Consider the following 18,979-nt stretch of genomic DNA (forward strand, 5'->3'; position numbering starts at 1 on the left):
CCAGCAAATGCTGGAGAATGGGGAGTTTGCAGGTTGGAAAGGGGAGGGAGGGGGAAACCCAGGCTTTATGGAATGTTCTGTGCCAACGATTGGGGTTTTTTTGTGTCTGGGAATGTGCTTGGATGGGGGAAGGGGGCAAGAGATGAACTTGAAACACCTCTGCCCCCCTTTGCAGGCCTACCTGATGTGTAATAGGTTTGGAGGGGAAAGAGGGTGATTGTGTGCACACACGTGCACCTCTCTCATTGTGAGCTCAGGACTTCAGCATTTTCTGAGGAGAGAGAGAAAAGGGGGTTCTGGTTTCCATGCTGGAAAGAAGAACGGAGGCAACACAGCTCTGCGCTTGCGACGCTGCCGCAGGGTCGCCTTCTCTCAAGCTTTTCATGGTCTTGTTTGCATTTTGATGGGTTTTGTTTGCTTTCTGCCAGAGGGAAAGGCAGATGCTAAGAAGTCAGAGTTTCAGCTTGTGCTTCTGAAGCTGTTGACTGCGGGGTCCATCAGAGGGGATGTGCTCTGTGAATACATTCCTGCATTTTCATGACCCTTGCTCATCCCACATCCTTTTGGGGGAGCAGACAGTGTGAGATGTGCAGTCCTACCCTTCCTGCTCCACAGAGCTGAGGTCCACGGAAGGCATTCCCCTAGAATATAATCTAATGCTTTCTTTTGGGTACCTGAAGTTCAGGTACACATGGGACTGGAAAAATGAGCACAGATGTTTATGCAGCTGGAGCTGGTGGAGCCACCAAGAACAACAGCTCTGGTGAATGGAGAATGTTGTGTAGAGAGGGAGACCTGGTGTGGGGCTGTGCACACATCTTGCTGGTACCTTCAACTTGAGACTCTTCTTCTCTCAGGCCACTAAATCCACATTTCCCCTGTGGCTGCATCAGCTTCCCAGCCAGTCACCTCCAGGTCTGGTGTAGTGGACATTGCTCCAGCAGTGTCTGGCTGGGTTTGTAAAGCACAAACAGTGTAGTTACAGCTAAGCAGTGCACAAAACCATTCCCTTCCCCCTCTTCATCTCTCCCCTCCAACATACATTTAATTTTTAGGATGGTGCAGCTGGAATCAAGAGAGAAAGAGAGAGAGAGAGAGAGAGGAAATGAGATGAGAAATACTGACAGAGGGAACGTGCAGCTCCCCTTCACCCTCCAGCCAAATCCAATCCCCTCTTTAATGAATGCGTTTCCATGTCTGGCCCTGCCTGCCAACCCTTCCAGACGGCACCGAGGTGCTTCAGGACAAGGCAGAAGGTCCTTGTGGAGCATCAAGGGCTCAGGCTGAGCCTGGAGGGTCTCCTTGTGGCCGATTCCACCTAATCCTGTTGATTAATTTAACTCCAGGGCTAAGAGGCACCCAGCAGTGAATGGAGGTGGAGAGGAGAAGAAGGGAAGATGGGAAGTAGAGGAGTGAAAGGAATGGGGAGAGGGAGGACACATCCCATCCATAATTAGAAGGGTTTTTCTTGTTCCTTTTCTCAAGGTCCAGTCTACTTCTGTTCCTTTTAAACCTCCCCAGAGAGCTCTGCCCAGCTCTTGCTAATTGCACCCCAACTTGAATCAGCAGCATTATTCAGGAATGTGATTTTGGAGGCTGCAATTTACACATTTCCTCATGAATGGGTCCCAGGACAAGCCCAGGCTCCTATTTGTCACCTTTCCTGTGCCACCCTGCTCACTTGTTCTAGCTGTTCTATGGGAAGAAGGAACCATCTTGGTTTATTCAGTTCTCTCCAGCTCATCCTCCCTGAAGATGTGGGTCTTGGCATTGATCCATGCAAACCTTCAGCAGGTGCCTTCATGTAGCTTTCTCTACCCCCTGTGCCCAAGCTGTGTTGTGTCTCTGCTCTTGCCCTTACATCTGAACAGCCCCCTCTGAGCAGAGGGGAGAGCTTATGAATTTTCAGCCTGGAAATCTTCCTTTCATTCCCATACCCAAGCCTATATCTCTTTATGTCTGAGAGCACTGCTAAGCAAAGAGTTTTGGGCAATTTGATTTTCTTTCTGCACTACGGTGCAGTTATGATAATTAATAAAAATGGAATTGCTCTTAGAAAAAGAAATATTTCTAGTGGGATTAGCCTGTGTGTGTGTGTCCTGCAACATGCATGCTTTTCTCTTAGTTTTCCCTTTTCTCTGACTTGTCCTCCCGTGCGACTTTCCCCTCCTTTCACCTCTCCATTCTGTTCTTTTCTGTCAGTCTGTAGCTGGTATGATACCCTAGGGGAGCCACGTATTGGACAGCTAGCTGTTTCCCATCCTTCATCACAACTAGTGGTTGGTAAGCCACCCAAGAAGCTGCTGCTAGATATTTCTCCACCTTCGCATTTTCAGGGTGTTCGGTGCTGTCCGTGCTGAGTAAGTGTAAAATGCTACCAGTGCATGCTACTGATTATTTCTACAGCAAGAGCCCCGTTGTGCTGGAGGCTCCAAACTCGGATTCCCCCCCTGCTCATGCTGCTGGCAGTGCCACACATTCATTTTTCACACAGGGATGTGTTGAAAAAAAAAAAAAAATTAAAAATGAAGTGTTCAAGGTTTGGATGAATCCCCCTGGACTTGCCTAGCAACTTCCCTAAGTTACTCTCAAAGCTTTGGAAAACTTCTCATTGCACAGAAACTTTGCAGAGATGATGGCAGTGGTTTGCCCAGCAGTTTTCAGCTGTTTAGGAATGGCAAAGACCTGCTAGATCCTCAGGGCAGGTAAGGGAACTGTCCCCTGGTAACAGGGATGTTAGATAATGGGCTCACACTGCAGCCTGTCTCAGCTGAAAGACTTTCTCTATTATTTAATGAATCTGTGTCTGACAGCAGCAGCTGCAGCAGACTAAGACCAGCTGGTTCCAGACATACCCTGGGATTTTCCTTGCTCTCTTGGTTTCATCTTTGTAGTTGAGTTGTTGGAGCTTTGGACTTGGCACGAGGAGCCAGGGCTTTTTTTCCCAGCTTTGCTCCTGACTCACAGGGCACTGTAGGTGGGTGACTTCCGCCATCCCTGCCACGGTTGTAAAATGGAAATAATGCCCCTCAGGAGCTGTTTGGAGCCCCAGGGATAGAAAGTGTTACATCAGTTTATGTGGCGAGGTTTGGCTCTCCACACGTTAACCCTGTAGCCAGGCTGTGGCCAGCAGAGTCACCAGTGCTGCTGTGAATGGGACAGACTGGTACTCCTGACAGTCTTTTCCTCTCCTAATACTTTGTGGCCAGAGCAGTGATTCTTAATTAGGAGCATAAACCTATTGAAGAAAGTGTGGCTGGTTTTACCTCTCCAGACTTTTGCAGCAAAAAGCAAAAAAAAAAAAAAAAAAAAGTGAGGAAAATGAAGTGTGGGAGATGAAACATATTATAGATCCTTTTTGAGACTTTGTCCCCTTCACCTGGGAGATCCTGGGTTCCAGGTTTGTTGGACACTAAGAAAGAGGTTGGACCAAGCAAGTGGATGAGCTGGAGTTAGATTTCACAGCATTGCTACCAAGTGTCCAACAGAAGAGTCAGACCTTAAAGTCTCTGACACCACTGTCTCTGTAGTACTTGCCATGCAGGCTGGGGCTTTGTTGCATGAGGTGTGAAACATGCTGCAAATGAGAATTCCTCTTCTAAAGAACTCACAGGCTGAAAGTTGCTGCTGAGCATGCATACTAACTGTACTGAAGTGCATATGTACTGTAAAGAAATGTGTTCAGCTCCAGAGTTAAATGACATTGAACTCTGTGGATTTCCCTTCCCCTTCCTGGCACATCCTGGAGCAAAACACACCTCCAGCCTTACATTTTTTTCATATTAAGTATTTCCAGAAAAGATACTGAGTAATTAAACCAATAATAGATGGTGACTTAAGCAATTAACTTAAATAAATTTACTGTATACTGTAGGTTTCCAGATGTGTTTTTGCACAGCATGGTGCTTCAAGGTCCAGATGTGCTTCTACTTGCCCTGAATCACCTGGGACCCAGATGTGGAGGGCTGTTACTTTCAAGTGCAGATGTTCCTTTTACACTATTTGAACCTCTAGAGCTTCCCTGAAAACCAACAGAACAAAAACCGACTTTAGTAACCAATTTTGGTGAAAATGTTTTGGTGAAACTGTTTTTGAAACGTGGGACAGAAACTGCCAACAGTGAATTTGAAGTCAGTGAGAAAGAAAGGGTTCATGATTTCAAGAGATGGATGTGTGTAAAGACTGGGTATTGATCAGCCAGAGCTAGAAGATGGGAAAACCTCTTAAAGTGCTGTTTTTCCCCTCAAAACAAACCCCCCACTCCTCTGACCCCAGCACAACTGTAGTTAGCTGAGTTCCAGCTCTGCATCCTCCCTGTGAAGCCCCAGGACATAAAAGCATTTTTGTGTTGCAGCAAGCTGAATGCCATGGCATTTTGTGATGATCTCAGTATAAACAAGGGAGCTCCGATGGGATGTTTGCCTCTTACTCCCCAAACTGCCACCACTCTCGAGCAGCTGTTGGGGAAGTCACAGCTGCTGTTTCCAGCCCTGGAAAAAAAAAAAAAAAGGCAAAAAAAAAAAAAAGGCAGATTTTTGGGTGATGATAGTATAGGAGCTGAACGAAAAATGAGACTGAAAAACACTCAGAGTCACTTTAGGGAACTTTATCATCAGGATGAGCACATGTAAATCCTGATTTAAGCCTAAATTAACAAAGGCTTAGGCAAAAGAAAAAAACCCCAAACTGATGTGAGCTCAATGTTTAAGCAGACTCTGGCTCTTGGTCTGTGCAGTTATTCTCAGGGGCAGCAGTCAAGCTTGGTAGGGGAAAAAAAGAAGCTCACATTTAATGTGTCTCCTGTTTTCATGAGAGAGAAGGAAAAGGTGGCAGAGGCCAGATCTCTCACCTAGCTGAAAGGTTCCATATATCATACACTTTATTCTCTGCTGCTCTGAACTGGTGGCACATTTTTCACTGTCCTGAAGGCAGATGTCAAGTTTTGGTCTGGCTGAGCTCCTCCATACATCACCATCCTCACCACGGGGAGCAGGGAGCTGTACATTGCCCAAGGTTCACTCCAAGAGAGGCCTTGGAGTCACAGCCAAAGCTTTTCCTGGGGCATCTTCTCTAAAATCCACTGGGTCTGACTGTAGGCTTGGTGAACACCAACATGCTGCCTTCTGCTCTATCTCCAGACACAAACAAGAGCAAAATTGGGCTTTTTTTTTTCTATCTATACTTACTGGGCTTAGATGAGTGCCTCAGGAGGCAATAGGTTCAAGGTTCAAGGCAGGGAGAAGGCAAAGGCAGAGGTCCAGGGCAAGTGAAGATGGAGGAAGTAGGTGACCCAGTTAGACATTGGTTAAAGACTTTCATGTCACCTTAATGCAAAACTCCTGCTGAAATTTGGGGAGTTAGGAGAAGAGGAGCTGTATCCCCTAGGCAGCCAGAGGTGAAGCAAAGTTGCAAAGTCTTTTCCCACCTGTGAAAATTCCTAATATATATTTTTTTTCTCTTCCTGAGGAGATGGTTAAAAAAATTGGAATCTCAAGTTCTCATACTTGACAGAACACAAGAGGAAATTAGGCTGCACAAGTCAAGTCACCACATATTGACTAAATCTACAGCATGTATTTATGTGCTCATTTTACCTTCTACATCTCCTCAGTGTAAAATGTGCAATTCTGAAAAATTTCAAATAAAAAACCCGAAAATTTCTTGAAATAATTTAAGTCAACAACTGGAAGCTCTTTCTCTGTAACAATCTGAATAGGGAGCTTTGAGCCCTCTCTTTCCTGCAACCCCTTCTGATTTTTTCTGTGTGCAAGTGGGAAAAAAATCACAGTGGAGAACAACAGAAAGAGCAGAAAAGTGCTAGAGATGTACAGGGACAGTGTCTGTACTGACAGACACCATCCCAGCAGGAGTGAGCTGAGGTTGCAGGACTGCTCAGCAATTCCAGCAGCTTTCCCCTCTCTCCCACCCCAGGTAACAGACTGGACGAAGGCTCCGACGTGGAATCAGAACCAGATCTGCCCCTGAAGCGCAAGCAGCGCCGCAGCAGAACCACCTTCACTGCTGAGCAGCTGGAGGAGCTGGAGAAGGCATTTGAGAGAACCCACTACCCAGACATCTACACACGGGAGGAGCTGGCCCAGAGAACCAAGCTCACCGAGGCCAGGGTGCAGGTGAGGAGCAGAGCCAGTGCCTGGCACCTCAGCCTGGTGGCACTGCTGCTTGGGCAGCTGGGGGATGGGATGGGGGAAAGGTGGTGACTTTTCCCTGGAGACATGGACACAAGGATCCCAGGCCTAGAGCCACTTCTGAAGATTCCCACGTTCTCATGGGTGCTGCTGGGATTTGGGCTGCTGCAGAGGTACCAGCTGAAGGGTTGCCATCCAGGTTGGGAGCAGGAGCCAAATTTTCTCTAACTTGGCAAAGCATTTAGCTCTGTTTTCTGCTGGAGGAAATTCCTCCATCTCCCTAGAAGGAATCAAGTGTGTGTGTGTGTGTGTGTGTGTTTGTATTTGGAGTTTTGGGAGAAATCACCCCATTTACCAACCTTGCACAGGGGAGCAGATCATATTTTGCAAAGTTTGCAACTTCTCTGTGTGAATTTTCATAAAACTTTTTTTTTTTTTTTCTTTTTACCCTCGATCTCAGGAGAGCACAAACAGGGTGGGAGGAGGGAAGAAGAGGGGAGGAGCAGGAAGGGAGGGTTTGGAGCCGGGGGATTCTGACATCTACACGATTAATAGCCCTTGTGGGAACTCCACACAGAGACCCTTATGTCTTCCAGATAAAGGCTGGGTCAGCAGTGTGTGCAAACACGCAGGGGGATCAGGAGTGTGAACAGATCGGGGGGTATAATGGAGTCCCTTGGGGAAAGGCAAGGAAAGGGGGAGGGATTGGGGATTGTGCGGGGTTAAAGCAGTGAAATGGAGACCCCAGCAGTGTCCCCGTGTGGTCAGTGCGATTGGGTTACAGGGGAAGACCGGAGGGCTCTGTGCTCCCAGCCAAGAGTTGAATTGCAGGCACTGGGAGAGGGAAAGTGTGCTCCAGTCAGTGAACCAGCTCCTCCAGAACAAAACAGGCTTTTTTTTTTTTTTTTTTTTTCTTTTTGTCTTTTGTTCTGTGGTTCTCAGGTTAATGAGCTTGATGTACTTGCTCAGAAGCCAGATGTTTTTGCTGTTTTCCCCCAGCTGTCTGGAAATGGACATTTCCCCCCACCCCTGGGATACTGACTAGTTAAGGATTCTCCCATCAGCCTTTCCCAGACAAGTGCTAAGCCAGGCACAGCACTGTAGCAAATGCCCTCTCACCTCCCTCCAACCTTCTCTTGAGAGGTACTGGATTTTCCTGAATCCATCCATCATCCCTCAGGATGTGGCACAAAAAGGAAATCTAGAAAACTTGAAACTCATTCTAGTTTTGATCTTAGCCAAAAGGCCCTGCTAGTGTCCAACAGTGATAGTGTTTATTTGCTAGCCATATAGGTTCAGAGGTAGAGGCTGGGAAAGTGGCTAATTTAGGTGACTAAGCTACCAAACGTTGGAAAGTGTAAATTTTCCCATTTTTGTTCTGCACGTTCTGTTTCTAGTTGGTTTTGCTTGTTGTACGTGGAGATGTTAAAGAAGAAATTAACAAGAGATGTTTCTGTGGTAAACAGATGAAGGAAAATTGAGTTTCAGGGGAGAACAAAGTTTAGGTAACAGCTTTTTTATGGGGTGAGAGAAACCTTCATTGCATAAGCAGTGATGTGGATATGTTGGGGAGGAAGGGAGAAGCCTGGAAGTGACAGGAGGTGCAAAAACCAGAGCAGGTTTTCTCTTTTCCAAGGTGCTCCCAAGACAGGGAGAAAGGAGGGAGGCAAAAGCAGAGAAAGGGGAAGCTAAATAAATAAATAAAGGGAGCCTTTCCCTCATCTCAAGCTGTGATCTCTGAATCCCCCTACTTGCTCCCAGGCAGCTTGTGTGGAGGTTCCAGCCAGGGCTGTAGTAGCAGCTGTTCTCCGAGGCACATTCCTGATGGCTTTCTCATTCCAACATCCTGGCAGAGTCAGCTTCTTCCCACCACTTTTAAGCCTGCCGCCCCTTGTAAAATTTTCTGGATATCAGAGCAGATCTTTTACTGGCTCTCGGGACCTACAAACATTAGTCAATCAAGTTCTTGTGGAGAAAAAACAAAAAGCCCCCCTAGCCCCCCCATCCGCATATGTACCCATCCAGCAGGGAATCTTCTACCACCTTATTCCTGTCTCAACAGAGTTTTTAAGGCCAGGAGACGTGCTTTGGATTAAGGATGGCTGTAATAACAGTAGGGCCAGCTGAGATCAGGGTTGCTGTGTGTTAAGGGCCATGCCAGCATCTGCCCATCTCTCTCTGTCCCAAAAGCTTGTCATGTGCACACATAAAACGGGAGGCAGATGTATGAAAAGTGTGTTATGACCCATGGGCCACAGAAGAGATTTGAGAGCAGCCTTCTCTGCTCCTCAGAGTTTGGTCATTGCTTCATCTCTTACAGCTCTGTGCCACTTTGCTGCATGGCCGTGGCTGGAAATCCCTGGATCCTCCCTGAGGATCACAGCTCAGATGTTGCTCTCAGGCTTTCTTTCTGTCTCACATATGCACAGCATCCCTGCACTAGGACCCCATTTTACCAATCACTGAAGAAAAAGGAGTGAGCCTGGCAGTCTCCCTGCTTTTCTCCTCTTCACCTCTTTGCTTTTCCATATGGAAGGAGAAGTCTCATTTGATGTTTCTGATACCTGAGTATTCAGGTACCATAATCTCTTCCACATGAGAAGCTGATAGCTCTGTTAAACTTTATTGGCAGCCTCAGAGGCTGGCTGCTCACACAGCTGTCCAGCTAAGTGGAAGTTTGACACGTTGACAGCTAATAAAATTCACAAGCTGAAAAACAAGAGGAGGTGGTGGTGGGGAGCACCAAGCTCCCATTTCTCATCTGCTAGGAAGATCACAGGAGGGTGAGCAATATTTTTTGCAAGGTCACTGCAGTGTCTGTGGAGTTGAGATGCAGGATTCTAGCATTCAACACACCCCAAAATTCAAGCCCTTAAAAGGTTAATCCCAAAGTGAGCATAGCCATGGACAAGACTTCCATGGATTTCTGGAAGGATCAGGATTACACATTACAGGTCAAATCCATGCCCAGCAAGGCCACCAGTGGAAAATCCCACTGCCTTGTTTGTGTGCAGGGCAATGTCTTGACTCACGTGTCCACACTCATTGTCCAGCACTGAAAAAAATTCTTGCCCATCTGCAGGCTCCTGTTGCCACCCTTCCAGAAAACAAACTGTTGAATGCCAAGCGTTCACGGATTTTAAAATTAAGTCTAACAGCTAAGAAATTAATTTAGTTAATGAAATGGAAGCTTTGATTTTGATCTTGAATATGGTTTGGGTTTTTACACCAGCCTTTGCTATTATCTAATTGATGATGTCAAAGTTTTTATGCAGAAAAAAACCCCCTAAACTCATTCTGTGATAATTTTGTAACTTTTCTCCCTGGCATTTCTAGAGAGGGGACATTTTTCAGAAGGACCTTTTTCCCATAAACAGCTTAGCTTTGTCAGTACCATGTTTTTCAATAGAAAAATGGTTTTGTCAGGAGCTTCTTGTCTAGGTGTTGAAATGGCTTCTCAAAGCAATGCTGATGTCAAAAGGAGATGCTAGGTACATCAGTCATGGGTCTAAGGATCTGAAATTAATCCTTCTCCTAGGTGATCCCATTTGTGGATGTGCTTGCTCAAATGTGTTTAATTTTTAAGGCAGGTTACCAACAACCCCTAGTGCTTATTTATGTTTTTTATTGAACAACCCCAACAGAAAGAAACATAAAGTAAACCAGACCAGTACAAAATTATCTCCAGGTCAGTACTGCAATCCCAAGTCTCTTAGAAATTTGTGCACTGAAAATACTGTCACAAATAGACTTTGGTGCATAGGTTCCCACCCAAGCAGCTTGTCTCCGTTTTTCCTGGTGCTGGAATGACTCAGATGTGGCAGGGTCCAAAGTATTATCTTACAAACTCACCCAGAAATCAACCAAAATTTTTTCCAAAAAACCCCCAAACCAAACAGATGGAAACTTTTGCTCCTCAGCATCACCTGCAGATGACTCCAGATGGTTACACCCTACACAGCTGGGCACAAGAATGTTCCCCTGAGTTCATCTGGTTTGGGCAGTGGGTGCTTTCTGGAAATCAAGAAGTGTGAAGGGGTGGGTGTGTTATGATGCTGATTCTGTTATTAATGCCCAGGAAATTCCATGCACTGAGAAACCATTATTTCAATACCAAAATTAAACTAGAGAGCAGGAGTCGCAAGCCAGTGCTTTATTGATCATTTTTATGATGGATACCATTGTGATTTCTGCCTGGGAGAAAATGGGTGTTTCATTTAATAAAAAGGCTCAGAGCAATTCTGTCTCTGAAATCCCAGTGCATTTCTAGGCTACTCACATAGTCTATATTTTATGACACAGTTTCAAACTGTAGTAAACCAACAGCCATGTTTTAAATGGGGCTGCAGCAGTTCAGACCTGCCAAATGGAGTGCCAGAGAAGAAATTCTACTCAGTTTTGCTTGAAATTTTTCACAAAGCAATTCTGTTGGGTGCAAAGCAGCTGAAAACTACTCTTTACTGCAGAAAATACATACATGGCCTTCTCAGGAACTTCTCAAATATCTCTGTTGTGTGCTGCTGGGGACCCCATCTTTTCACCAGCTGTCACCCTGGTCAAAGGTCTATCCTGTGCCCTGAGATGCTGCTTTTTGAAGGCCTTTTGAGGGCATTGGAGGGGGTGGTGGTGGTCAGCAGGTCCCCCTCAGCATTAACAGGAGCCCTGCAAAGCTGCTGCAGCCTTTGCCTGGTGTTTTGCTTCCCATCCTCTTTGAGATGTGGCCAAACTGGCTCTTCGGAGGCAATCCTCCCCCTCCCTCCCTCCCTTCCTCCCCTAAAGGTCAGCTGAGAATGTTTTCTTTCTTCCTGAGGGTCCAAGTAGTTTACATTTCTTGTGAAGGGAGCTGGGATGAGGTTATGACACAACAGCTGCCCCGTGTTTTTGGCAGCAGCCGGGCCAGCGGGGCCGTGCGGAGGAGCCGGCACTCGGGGCTCTCTCTGCTTGGCAGAGCTCAGCCTTGGCACTCTCCTTTCCCAGGGCTCCGGGCCAGCCCGGCTCTCTCCGCCGGGAACAGCCCCTGGCACCGCGGCTGCCGGGCCCTGGGAACCGCGGCATCCCGGTACCAAACGGCATCCCGGTACCGGGAGAGGTCCGGGCGAGGGGACAGCGCTGCTGTCCCGGCCAGTTCAAGCCAGCGAGGGGCTGAATGCAGCCGGGATGGTGAGAAGGGTCCAAAGCTTCCTCCTCATGGATCCTGCAGATGGATGTTGGTGATGAGAGGGAGAGGTCGGATCCACTTTGCTGCTGTTTCCTTGGTGAATCCGGTGCTTGATGCCTCACAGCATTGCTGCTGCTCCTTCCCATCTCTCTGAGCTGAATTAAAATGCAGCTGGATTAAAGAAAAGAGTAACTCATTGCACACTTGCCTCAGCTAATATCCTCCAGATAAGCCCTTAGTCCACCTCAGTCGTGTAAAAAATAAACAAAAGCAGTCTGTAAATTAGATTTCCAGGTATCCAAACTGCAGCAGCGAGTCTTTTTCCACCTGGCCTCTGGAATAAAAAGAGGTGATCTCTTAAAACTGCAAGCTCATTCTGCACCTAAAGGTTCATTTAGAAAAACTTCAGCACTTTTGGTATTCATAGAATTACAGCCACCAGCTCCCTCAGAAATACAAATGTCCCACTGACAGGTGACATGGTCTCAGCTCTGTAAGCTTGAGGGCATCTTGCTGGAGAGAGTCAGCACTATTTTGTTAAATGTATTACACTTTACTGAAGATGAAAAAAAATCAGCCTAATCCTGTAGTCCTTCTGGCAAATCATTGGTTGGAATCAACATGAATGAATACAAATTTCAGGACTTGCCACAGAATTTGGCCAGACCACCTCATTTTGTTTGGATGGGGCAGGGAATCTGTATGAAACAAATGGAGACACTGCTGCCAGAAAATGCTCCTTTGAACTTGGTGGCTTCTGCAGATGAAGGAATTCCTTCAGTTCAGTAAAATGTTATTTTTAGCTAAAATTTTGGATTTCTGTGTTATGCAAAACCTGGAATTGACTTTTTTTTTGGCTGTTTGTCCTATTCTGCTTTTCATGGTCTGCTTTGGACCAAGAAGCAGAACTGCCAACCTCATGGTCACAAGCTGCAGAAGGGCTCTCCTAAACAATATGGTAATGATTTGACTTTCTTACAAGAGGAAGAAGGCCCAGAGGCCAAAGCAGTGACCAAAAAGCCTCATTCTTTGGGCAAGGAGGTTGTGTTCAACCCTGACCACTCAGCTGCTCCAAAGAGAAGGCAGGGATTTTGCACTGATCTGTAGCAGCAGAGTGTCTGTCCCATTGTATTCCAAACAAATGGGGCCTTCTAGAGGCTTTCTGAGAAGAACCTTTATCACAAAATTTCCAGTTTAGTGGGGGTGTGGACCAAAATGTTTCTCATAGACTGTGTGCTGAAGCTCTAATTCCAGAGGAGCCACCACCCAGCAAAGGAAGCAGCTGTGCTGTTGCTTTGAGCAGCCTGCACACGTGGCTCTCCTGTTCTCCCCAGCTAAGAAGGCTTTCTGTTTACTGGGACACCAATTAAATAGATTCTCTTTGGTCAAGAGAAAACATTTATAATAACCAGGAGGAGGGTTTGCCAGGGTGTTTTCAGCTTTGAGTCACTTCACTTGGTGTTTCAGCTGTTTTTTAAAAGCTCACAGCTTTTTTTTTTAATTTCCCACTATCTCAGTAGTGGGAATCAACGTGCTGCTGGTTTGCTGTTCAAGCCCAGCTTACCTCTAGCCAAACAATCCCAGCAGGAAATCTGCCCCCAAACATCTCATTCACCTCCATGAGGTGTGAACATCAAAGCCTGTTCTGAAATGTTTAAATGCAGCTCTAACACCATCAAGACCTGGCTGTCTAAGGAGCAAGTGTTCAAGTGGAGAGAAAAGATTTCATAAAAATACCCTACCTAGCAGCTGCTTTCTGACAGCAGTGAACTCATCCTAATGGCTTCAGCTTCCACAAGTGCCATTCATCCTCAGACACAGGTTTTATAGGAAGGTAAACAGATAAGTGAAACAGATTTTAATTTTTACTTTAACAGAATTTCCTCTGACAACTGCAATAATCAATCACTGAGAAGCAGAGTTTGTAAAATGTAGTGCTGGAAAACACAGCAGTTGCAAGCAATCAGTCAGTATCCAACAGTTATTTCATTCAGTGGTAGTATCTTAAAAAAATATTTGTAAATCTTACTAACTTTTATTACAATAAAGGGTAAAGCTTTATCACTGGGCAGGGCTGGGTTTGGACCTGTGAAGCCACAAGTTCAGAGCTGGATTTAGGATGTCACAGTGTGAAAGTGGACAGATCTGCCCCATTTCTCCTGCTTCTCTGAATGGAGTATAAAACCCATTGGCAGTTCTGAGGTATTCCTACTGTCATCATCATTTAAAGGCAGAGATGGCCTCTTGGTTGAGGAAGTGTTTGTGACATGATTAGATTATTCAAAGATCACCAAGGACAGTGCAAGAGCAAGGTAATCAATGTCACAATAAATTTTTCACTGCTAAAGATTTTTTTTTTGGTTGGTATGTTTTATTTTTTTTAAAGAACAACCAAGTGATTTGCAAAAAAATCCACATACCACAAACTGTTTGTTAAAATTCTTCAGTAGGTTGTTATAAATAGCTAACACCTTCAGGAACAGGGAAATGCCAGGAGATATACAGGCTAAATTCATTGGATAATCTCATTTGTGCAGAGTCATTTGTTCTGCTCCACTAACCTTGTTTAATATTAATCTTAACCATATCACCCACAAGTGACAGAGGCTCAGTGTTTTAGGCACTGAACCAAAGTGTCACTGGATACAGCCTCATCCCTGCATGCACAGAAAGTCCCCATGCCTAAAACCTGGGCATTCTCATGGGCTTTTTCCCTCGCTCTGTAAAGAATTCTCTCAGTAGCCCCAATGATGCTTGGATGGCTCTGATGTGTTTGTCACACTCCTCAGCCCCTGGCAGAGGAAGCAGAATTGTCACAGGATCCCAAATCACCATCTCAGCCTGTTCCTGTCTGGAAGGGCTAAGGCAGCACCAGAAGGCATGGATGGAGCAAAAACTACCCCAGTCTCTGCTGTGCCTGCCCGAGTTCCTCTCTAAAAGCCTTTTGCAGCAGCCTCCTGGAGAGCCCAGGATTTGCATCCTTTATCATCGTGTGGACAAGGCAAGGCACAGCAGGGACCCTGCCCTGCTTCAAAGGAGAACCTGTGGAAGAGCTGACCTGGCAGACTTGCCTCTCTGCAACCTGAGGAGGGACCTGGGGGAAATGGCATTGGTGTGCTTGGGCAATAAATGGCCAAATGAATCTGTCTCACCTGGTTCCTGCAACCTCTTGGGCCTGTGAAAGCAAAACACACCTTGAATCTCTTCCCTTCTGCTGGAAAGCAAAGGCACAGCTTGGCTTTTCCATCCCTGTTTCCATTTATGGGCTCGTTTCTCCCATCTATCTTCCTCCGACGTCAAGTCCTGATTAGGCTGAGCAGAAACACAACAGCTTTCTTTCCCACAGGAGGCTCTTTTTGACCTTCCTTTCCTCTCCTTGTCTGACAAATTGTGGGAGCTGACCCACATCTCGGTGGCTGAGGGGATAATTCAGTCCAGCCCCATCCTGGCAGGCAGCTGCCTCTGCAGCCCTTCTGCACCTCTCTGCTGCGTGAGAACAAGTGGCTGGGACACTTCATGCTGGGACACCTGGGGCTGGGAGACCTGGGGCTGGGACACCTTGAGCTGGGAGACCTGGAGCTGGTCCTTGGCAGTGTTGGGTGCAGGTGCTGAGGTTAAATCAGAACCAGTGATAACCTTTGCCCCAAGCCCAGCCCAGCGGGGGATGGGCTCTTCTGAGATCAGCTGGTTTTGAGCAGCAGGCAGTGATGGACTGGAGGTTTTTTAGTCTCACTGTGCCTCCTTCTCCCATCTGGGCAGGAGATGGGGAAGGTGAGGGTTGGGGTGATGTCCTGTGGTGAGGATTTAGCATCCAGGATCCTTGTAGCATCAGACTTACTCACTGAGCAAGGTGCAAGTGGCACAGTGAGGGTCTCTGGTCTCATCCAGACCATGGCTGTGACAAGAAGATGAAGAACCTGCTTGGATATCTGCAGTTACTTTCCAGGAGGGCATTCCCGTATCTATCTGCTTCCCCTGAGCCGAGAAGTTTCTATAATACATCTCCTGTCTACTAAATAACATTTTTGGAAGGCAGTTCACAGAGACAAAAGCCCCAAATGCCTTCAGTTGCCTCTGCTATAGTTGCATCCCTTGGAAAGCAGCACATTTACAGAGCTCAAGATCTCTTTGCTCTGCACAGACAAACGACCACAAAGAATGGGTCTTTTTCAGAAAAAGCAGGTTTCTAACTTGCTGGGTTTTCTGCTCTTGGGTTCTTCTCACAACCCAACTTCTGGCTACATAAAACTCAGCATAAAACTCAGCCCCCTAGAACAACATCTCCATAGGTAAAGCAGCAGCTGCAAAACTTCCTCCTCTTCCTCCCACCAGCCTGCTTTTAGCAACCAGAGCCTCCACCCCAGGCTTAACATGGTGTAACAGGATCCTCTGGCAGGGGGAATCTTTAGTGGCTGATAAAACCTTAACTGTTGTGAAATGAAAGCAGGTTCCCTTTGAAGTGTGCCTCGCATTACAGTTCGATGCTCCAGCCTCTATATTTCAACTACCAATAAAATGATTTATAAGCATAAAGGCTTGAGCCACCTTTGAGGAGGGGGAAGGGAAAGAATTGCTAACATCATTAGCTGGGATGTATCTTCTTTTTTTTTTTACTGTGGGTTAGAAATAAGGGGCAGCATCAACCTTTTTGGGCCATGAAATGTCCCTTCCTCTGCACGGCAAGATAAATCCAATCCAGTTCTTTGTGGCAGGTTTCAGTGTGTTTGTGGCTGGATTCTGCAGCCTGGCTCTGTTAGGAAACAGACAACCAATTCACAACTACACATTTAAGTGTGTAGTTGTGAATTTCACATCATGCATGTGTATTTACTATTATTATCATTTATTATTTGTTTTGCTGTGATACTATAGTCAAGAAGGAGTTCTTGCTGTGCTGGGTATGGTGCCTACTGGCAGTTACAGACAGCCCCTGTCTCTAGTTGTTGGAACAAACTAAAATGTAAGAAAATGGACTTTATACTCAATGTAGAGGTTGTGTAAGAACCAAAACTTGTTGAATGCAGTGATGTTTCCCTTGACTTCAGATCAGAGAAGCAATTTCTCTCCCAAAATCACAGAGGGAGACTGTAGCATAATTAAAATCCAAATTTCTTTCTCTGGTTATTCTCCACTGTCTTTCCTTTCTTCATGGAATAATAGAATGGTTTGGTTCAGATAGGACCTTAAATCTCACTCACTTCCAAGCCCTCTGTATGGCCAGGGACACCTTCTTCTACACCAGGCTGCTCCAAGCCCCATCCAACCCCACCATGCACATTGCATGACACCCCAAGAATGGCCCAGGCACAGACCTTTTGGTCCACTCTACCTGCTTGTAAAAGGATCCAGAGAATCCTTGTATCTCCCTTAAAAAATAAAGGACAATAGGTACAAATGTTTGTGTTGGCAATCTTGGGAAGGTGTGGAGTGCTATTTACTTTTTTGGAGTTAAATTTCTCTTTCCCTCTCAATGCCTAGATTCATCACTGTTTGGTTATGTTTTTTCTTCAGGCATCTGAATGTTATTTGCTATTTTTAGCATTGAGATTTTTTATTTTTTTTTTAGTGAAAGTTCTTCCAGCCTGGGACTAGGCCTTTTTCTCTGAAAAGAGAAGGTTTGTTTATCTCCTTATGTTCAGCTAACATAAATATTTAGACAGTTTTAACGTCCTTAACTGTGAAAGTGGAAGCAAATTATATGAGAGGAGGAGCCAAGTTCCATATCCCTAATTCAAAGTCTGCATTACACATACATGCATGCATGAGAAAAGGACAGGACTGTCCTCTTTGCATGACCAGGGCAAACAAAAGGCTATTTATTCATCTGTGTTATTCACTGCTCCTAGGAACCAGGCCCTGACTTGGACTGTATAAAAGAGTTGTAAAGTGCTACAGATCTTAATATGCATTAATTTCTTTCTCCTTAGGTCTGTCCTAGATTTTGCTAGAGACATCTGGTGCCAAAAATGGACACAGGGATTCTGACCTGCATGGACTTTGTTGATCAGTGCAGATCGGATGTGAGCTGACCTGTTTCTGTCTCACTTTTGGAAGGTGCTCAGGGGTGATGCTGCTCCAGCCAGTAGAGCAGTGCAATAGGAACAGGTCTGGAAAAAGAGGTGTTTGGTGCCAAGGGCCTGACATCAGCTTGTACTGGTACCAAAAATTTAGCTTGGTCCACTCAGACCATAAAATGGGGGTTTAATTTAGACCAGTTCTTACAAAGAAAACTGTTTTTTTTAGTGTTTTCATCATACAAGGATGTAAATAACAGCACGAAGTGAAGGGCTGCCCAGGACTAGGTCCTTCCTACCCATCCTCAGGAGGTCAGACACAGCAATCATCAGTGTGTTTTAATCAAACACAGCACACTGGTAGATGGGTAACACGTAGAGAGAGCAATCCCTCCACATCACAAGACTGTGATCCAGAGAACCTCACAGGAATTTGTGTGTGAAGCTCAGTGGATGCTTGGGTTTGCAGCAAGAGCCACTGCAGTGTGTGTGGATTGAGAGACAGAACTTCATTAAATAAGCAGCTCTCAGGGAAAACACTGCCTTGTGCTGGGTGACTTTGGCATTCCCATGGGTGCCAGTAAGAAAAAGACAAACTAACAAGGTTACAGGGGAGCTTGATCTAAAGACCAGAGAAAGACTCCTGCTCTGAGATTTGGATCCTCTCTGAAGTGCAAGGACCAAGGTTCTGCTGTATTCAGAGAAGAGTTTTGCTGTGGTGCACAAGGTATGGGGACAGTTTGGACTGCAGGGCCTCAAACCCCTGTAACCCCAGTTTCTGATCTGACACTGAGCAGCTTGGAAGCTTGATGGAAGATTTTTTTTTTTCCTCCCTGAATGCTTTACACTCTTGATTTTTGCTCCATTTTTTCTTGTTGCTGTGAAATTTAATCGTGTTTTCTAGCCCTTTAGGCCTCACAAAGTCCAGCAGCTGCATTCTCATCTGGTTTGAAAGCTTATCCACATATTTCTGAACCCCAAACAGGGATGGGGCATGAGAGCCTCTCTGCTGAAATGAAGTAAACTAAGCCCAAGAGGCAGCTTGAGAAGCCCCTTCCACCATGCAGAGGGGAGATTGTCCATGATAAAACCCATCAGGGCAAACAAATGCATTGAGAAAAAATCTCCCCTTGAGCCATGCAGGTAAAGTGGCACTGTAGGAAACAGGAGCCCAGCTTTGCACGCGCTTTGATACCAGGTTTGTTTTTATGCACAGAGATGTAAATTGGCTGCAGTACAATTCTGGTGCAGGCTGCAGTGCTTCTTGCAAGGAGAGCATGTCTGAGCATACAGACAGCAGTGATTTGCTGCAGTCCAGAAGAGCTAAGAAAACCCTGTATTCCCTCAGGTCTGGTTCTATCTATTTAGCTTGTCTAACACAGAAACCATGATGCTAATCTGTCTATTTATCCCTCCTAACAGTGCAGCCGTGTTGCTATTATGGTGCTTAATCCTTCAGCATAATTCACTGAGTTGTCAGATAACGAGGCAGAATGGCCAGGTGGTAGCAATACATCTCTTTGGCATGGACTCTCTCGGAATACACAAGCTCAATTATTCCTCTTCCTCTCCCCCGACTGCTGATAGCTCCCTCCCATGCTCTGAAGTAGTGTCTTTCACAATTTAAAATGCATATATCTGCACCCAGGAGACAGGGCAGT

The 18,979-nt window shown here is 45.9% G+C and overlaps 1 protein-coding gene across 6 annotated transcripts in view; it reads left to right on the plus strand.

Moving 5' to 3' along the window:
* The window catches only part of PAX7 (paired box 7), a 101,389-nt gene that overhangs the window by 44,663 nt on the left and 37,747 nt on the right, over window positions 1–18,979 (plus strand). For all 6 annotated transcript variants that reach the window (XM_071766721.1, XM_071766722.1, XM_071766718.1 and 3 more), the window contains one exon: window positions 5,932–6,131. In XM_071766721.1, the coding sequence (XP_071622822.1) occupies window positions 5,932–6,131 (200 nt within the window). The remainder of the gene's footprint in view (window positions 1–5,931; window positions 6,132–18,979) is intronic.

The sequence above is a fragment of the Heliangelus exortis genome, chromosome 23 (assembly GCF_036169615.1).
Source record: "Heliangelus exortis chromosome 23, bHelExo1.hap1, whole genome shotgun sequence".
NCBI lineage: Eukaryota > Metazoa > Chordata > Aves > Apodiformes > Trochilidae > Heliangelus > Heliangelus exortis.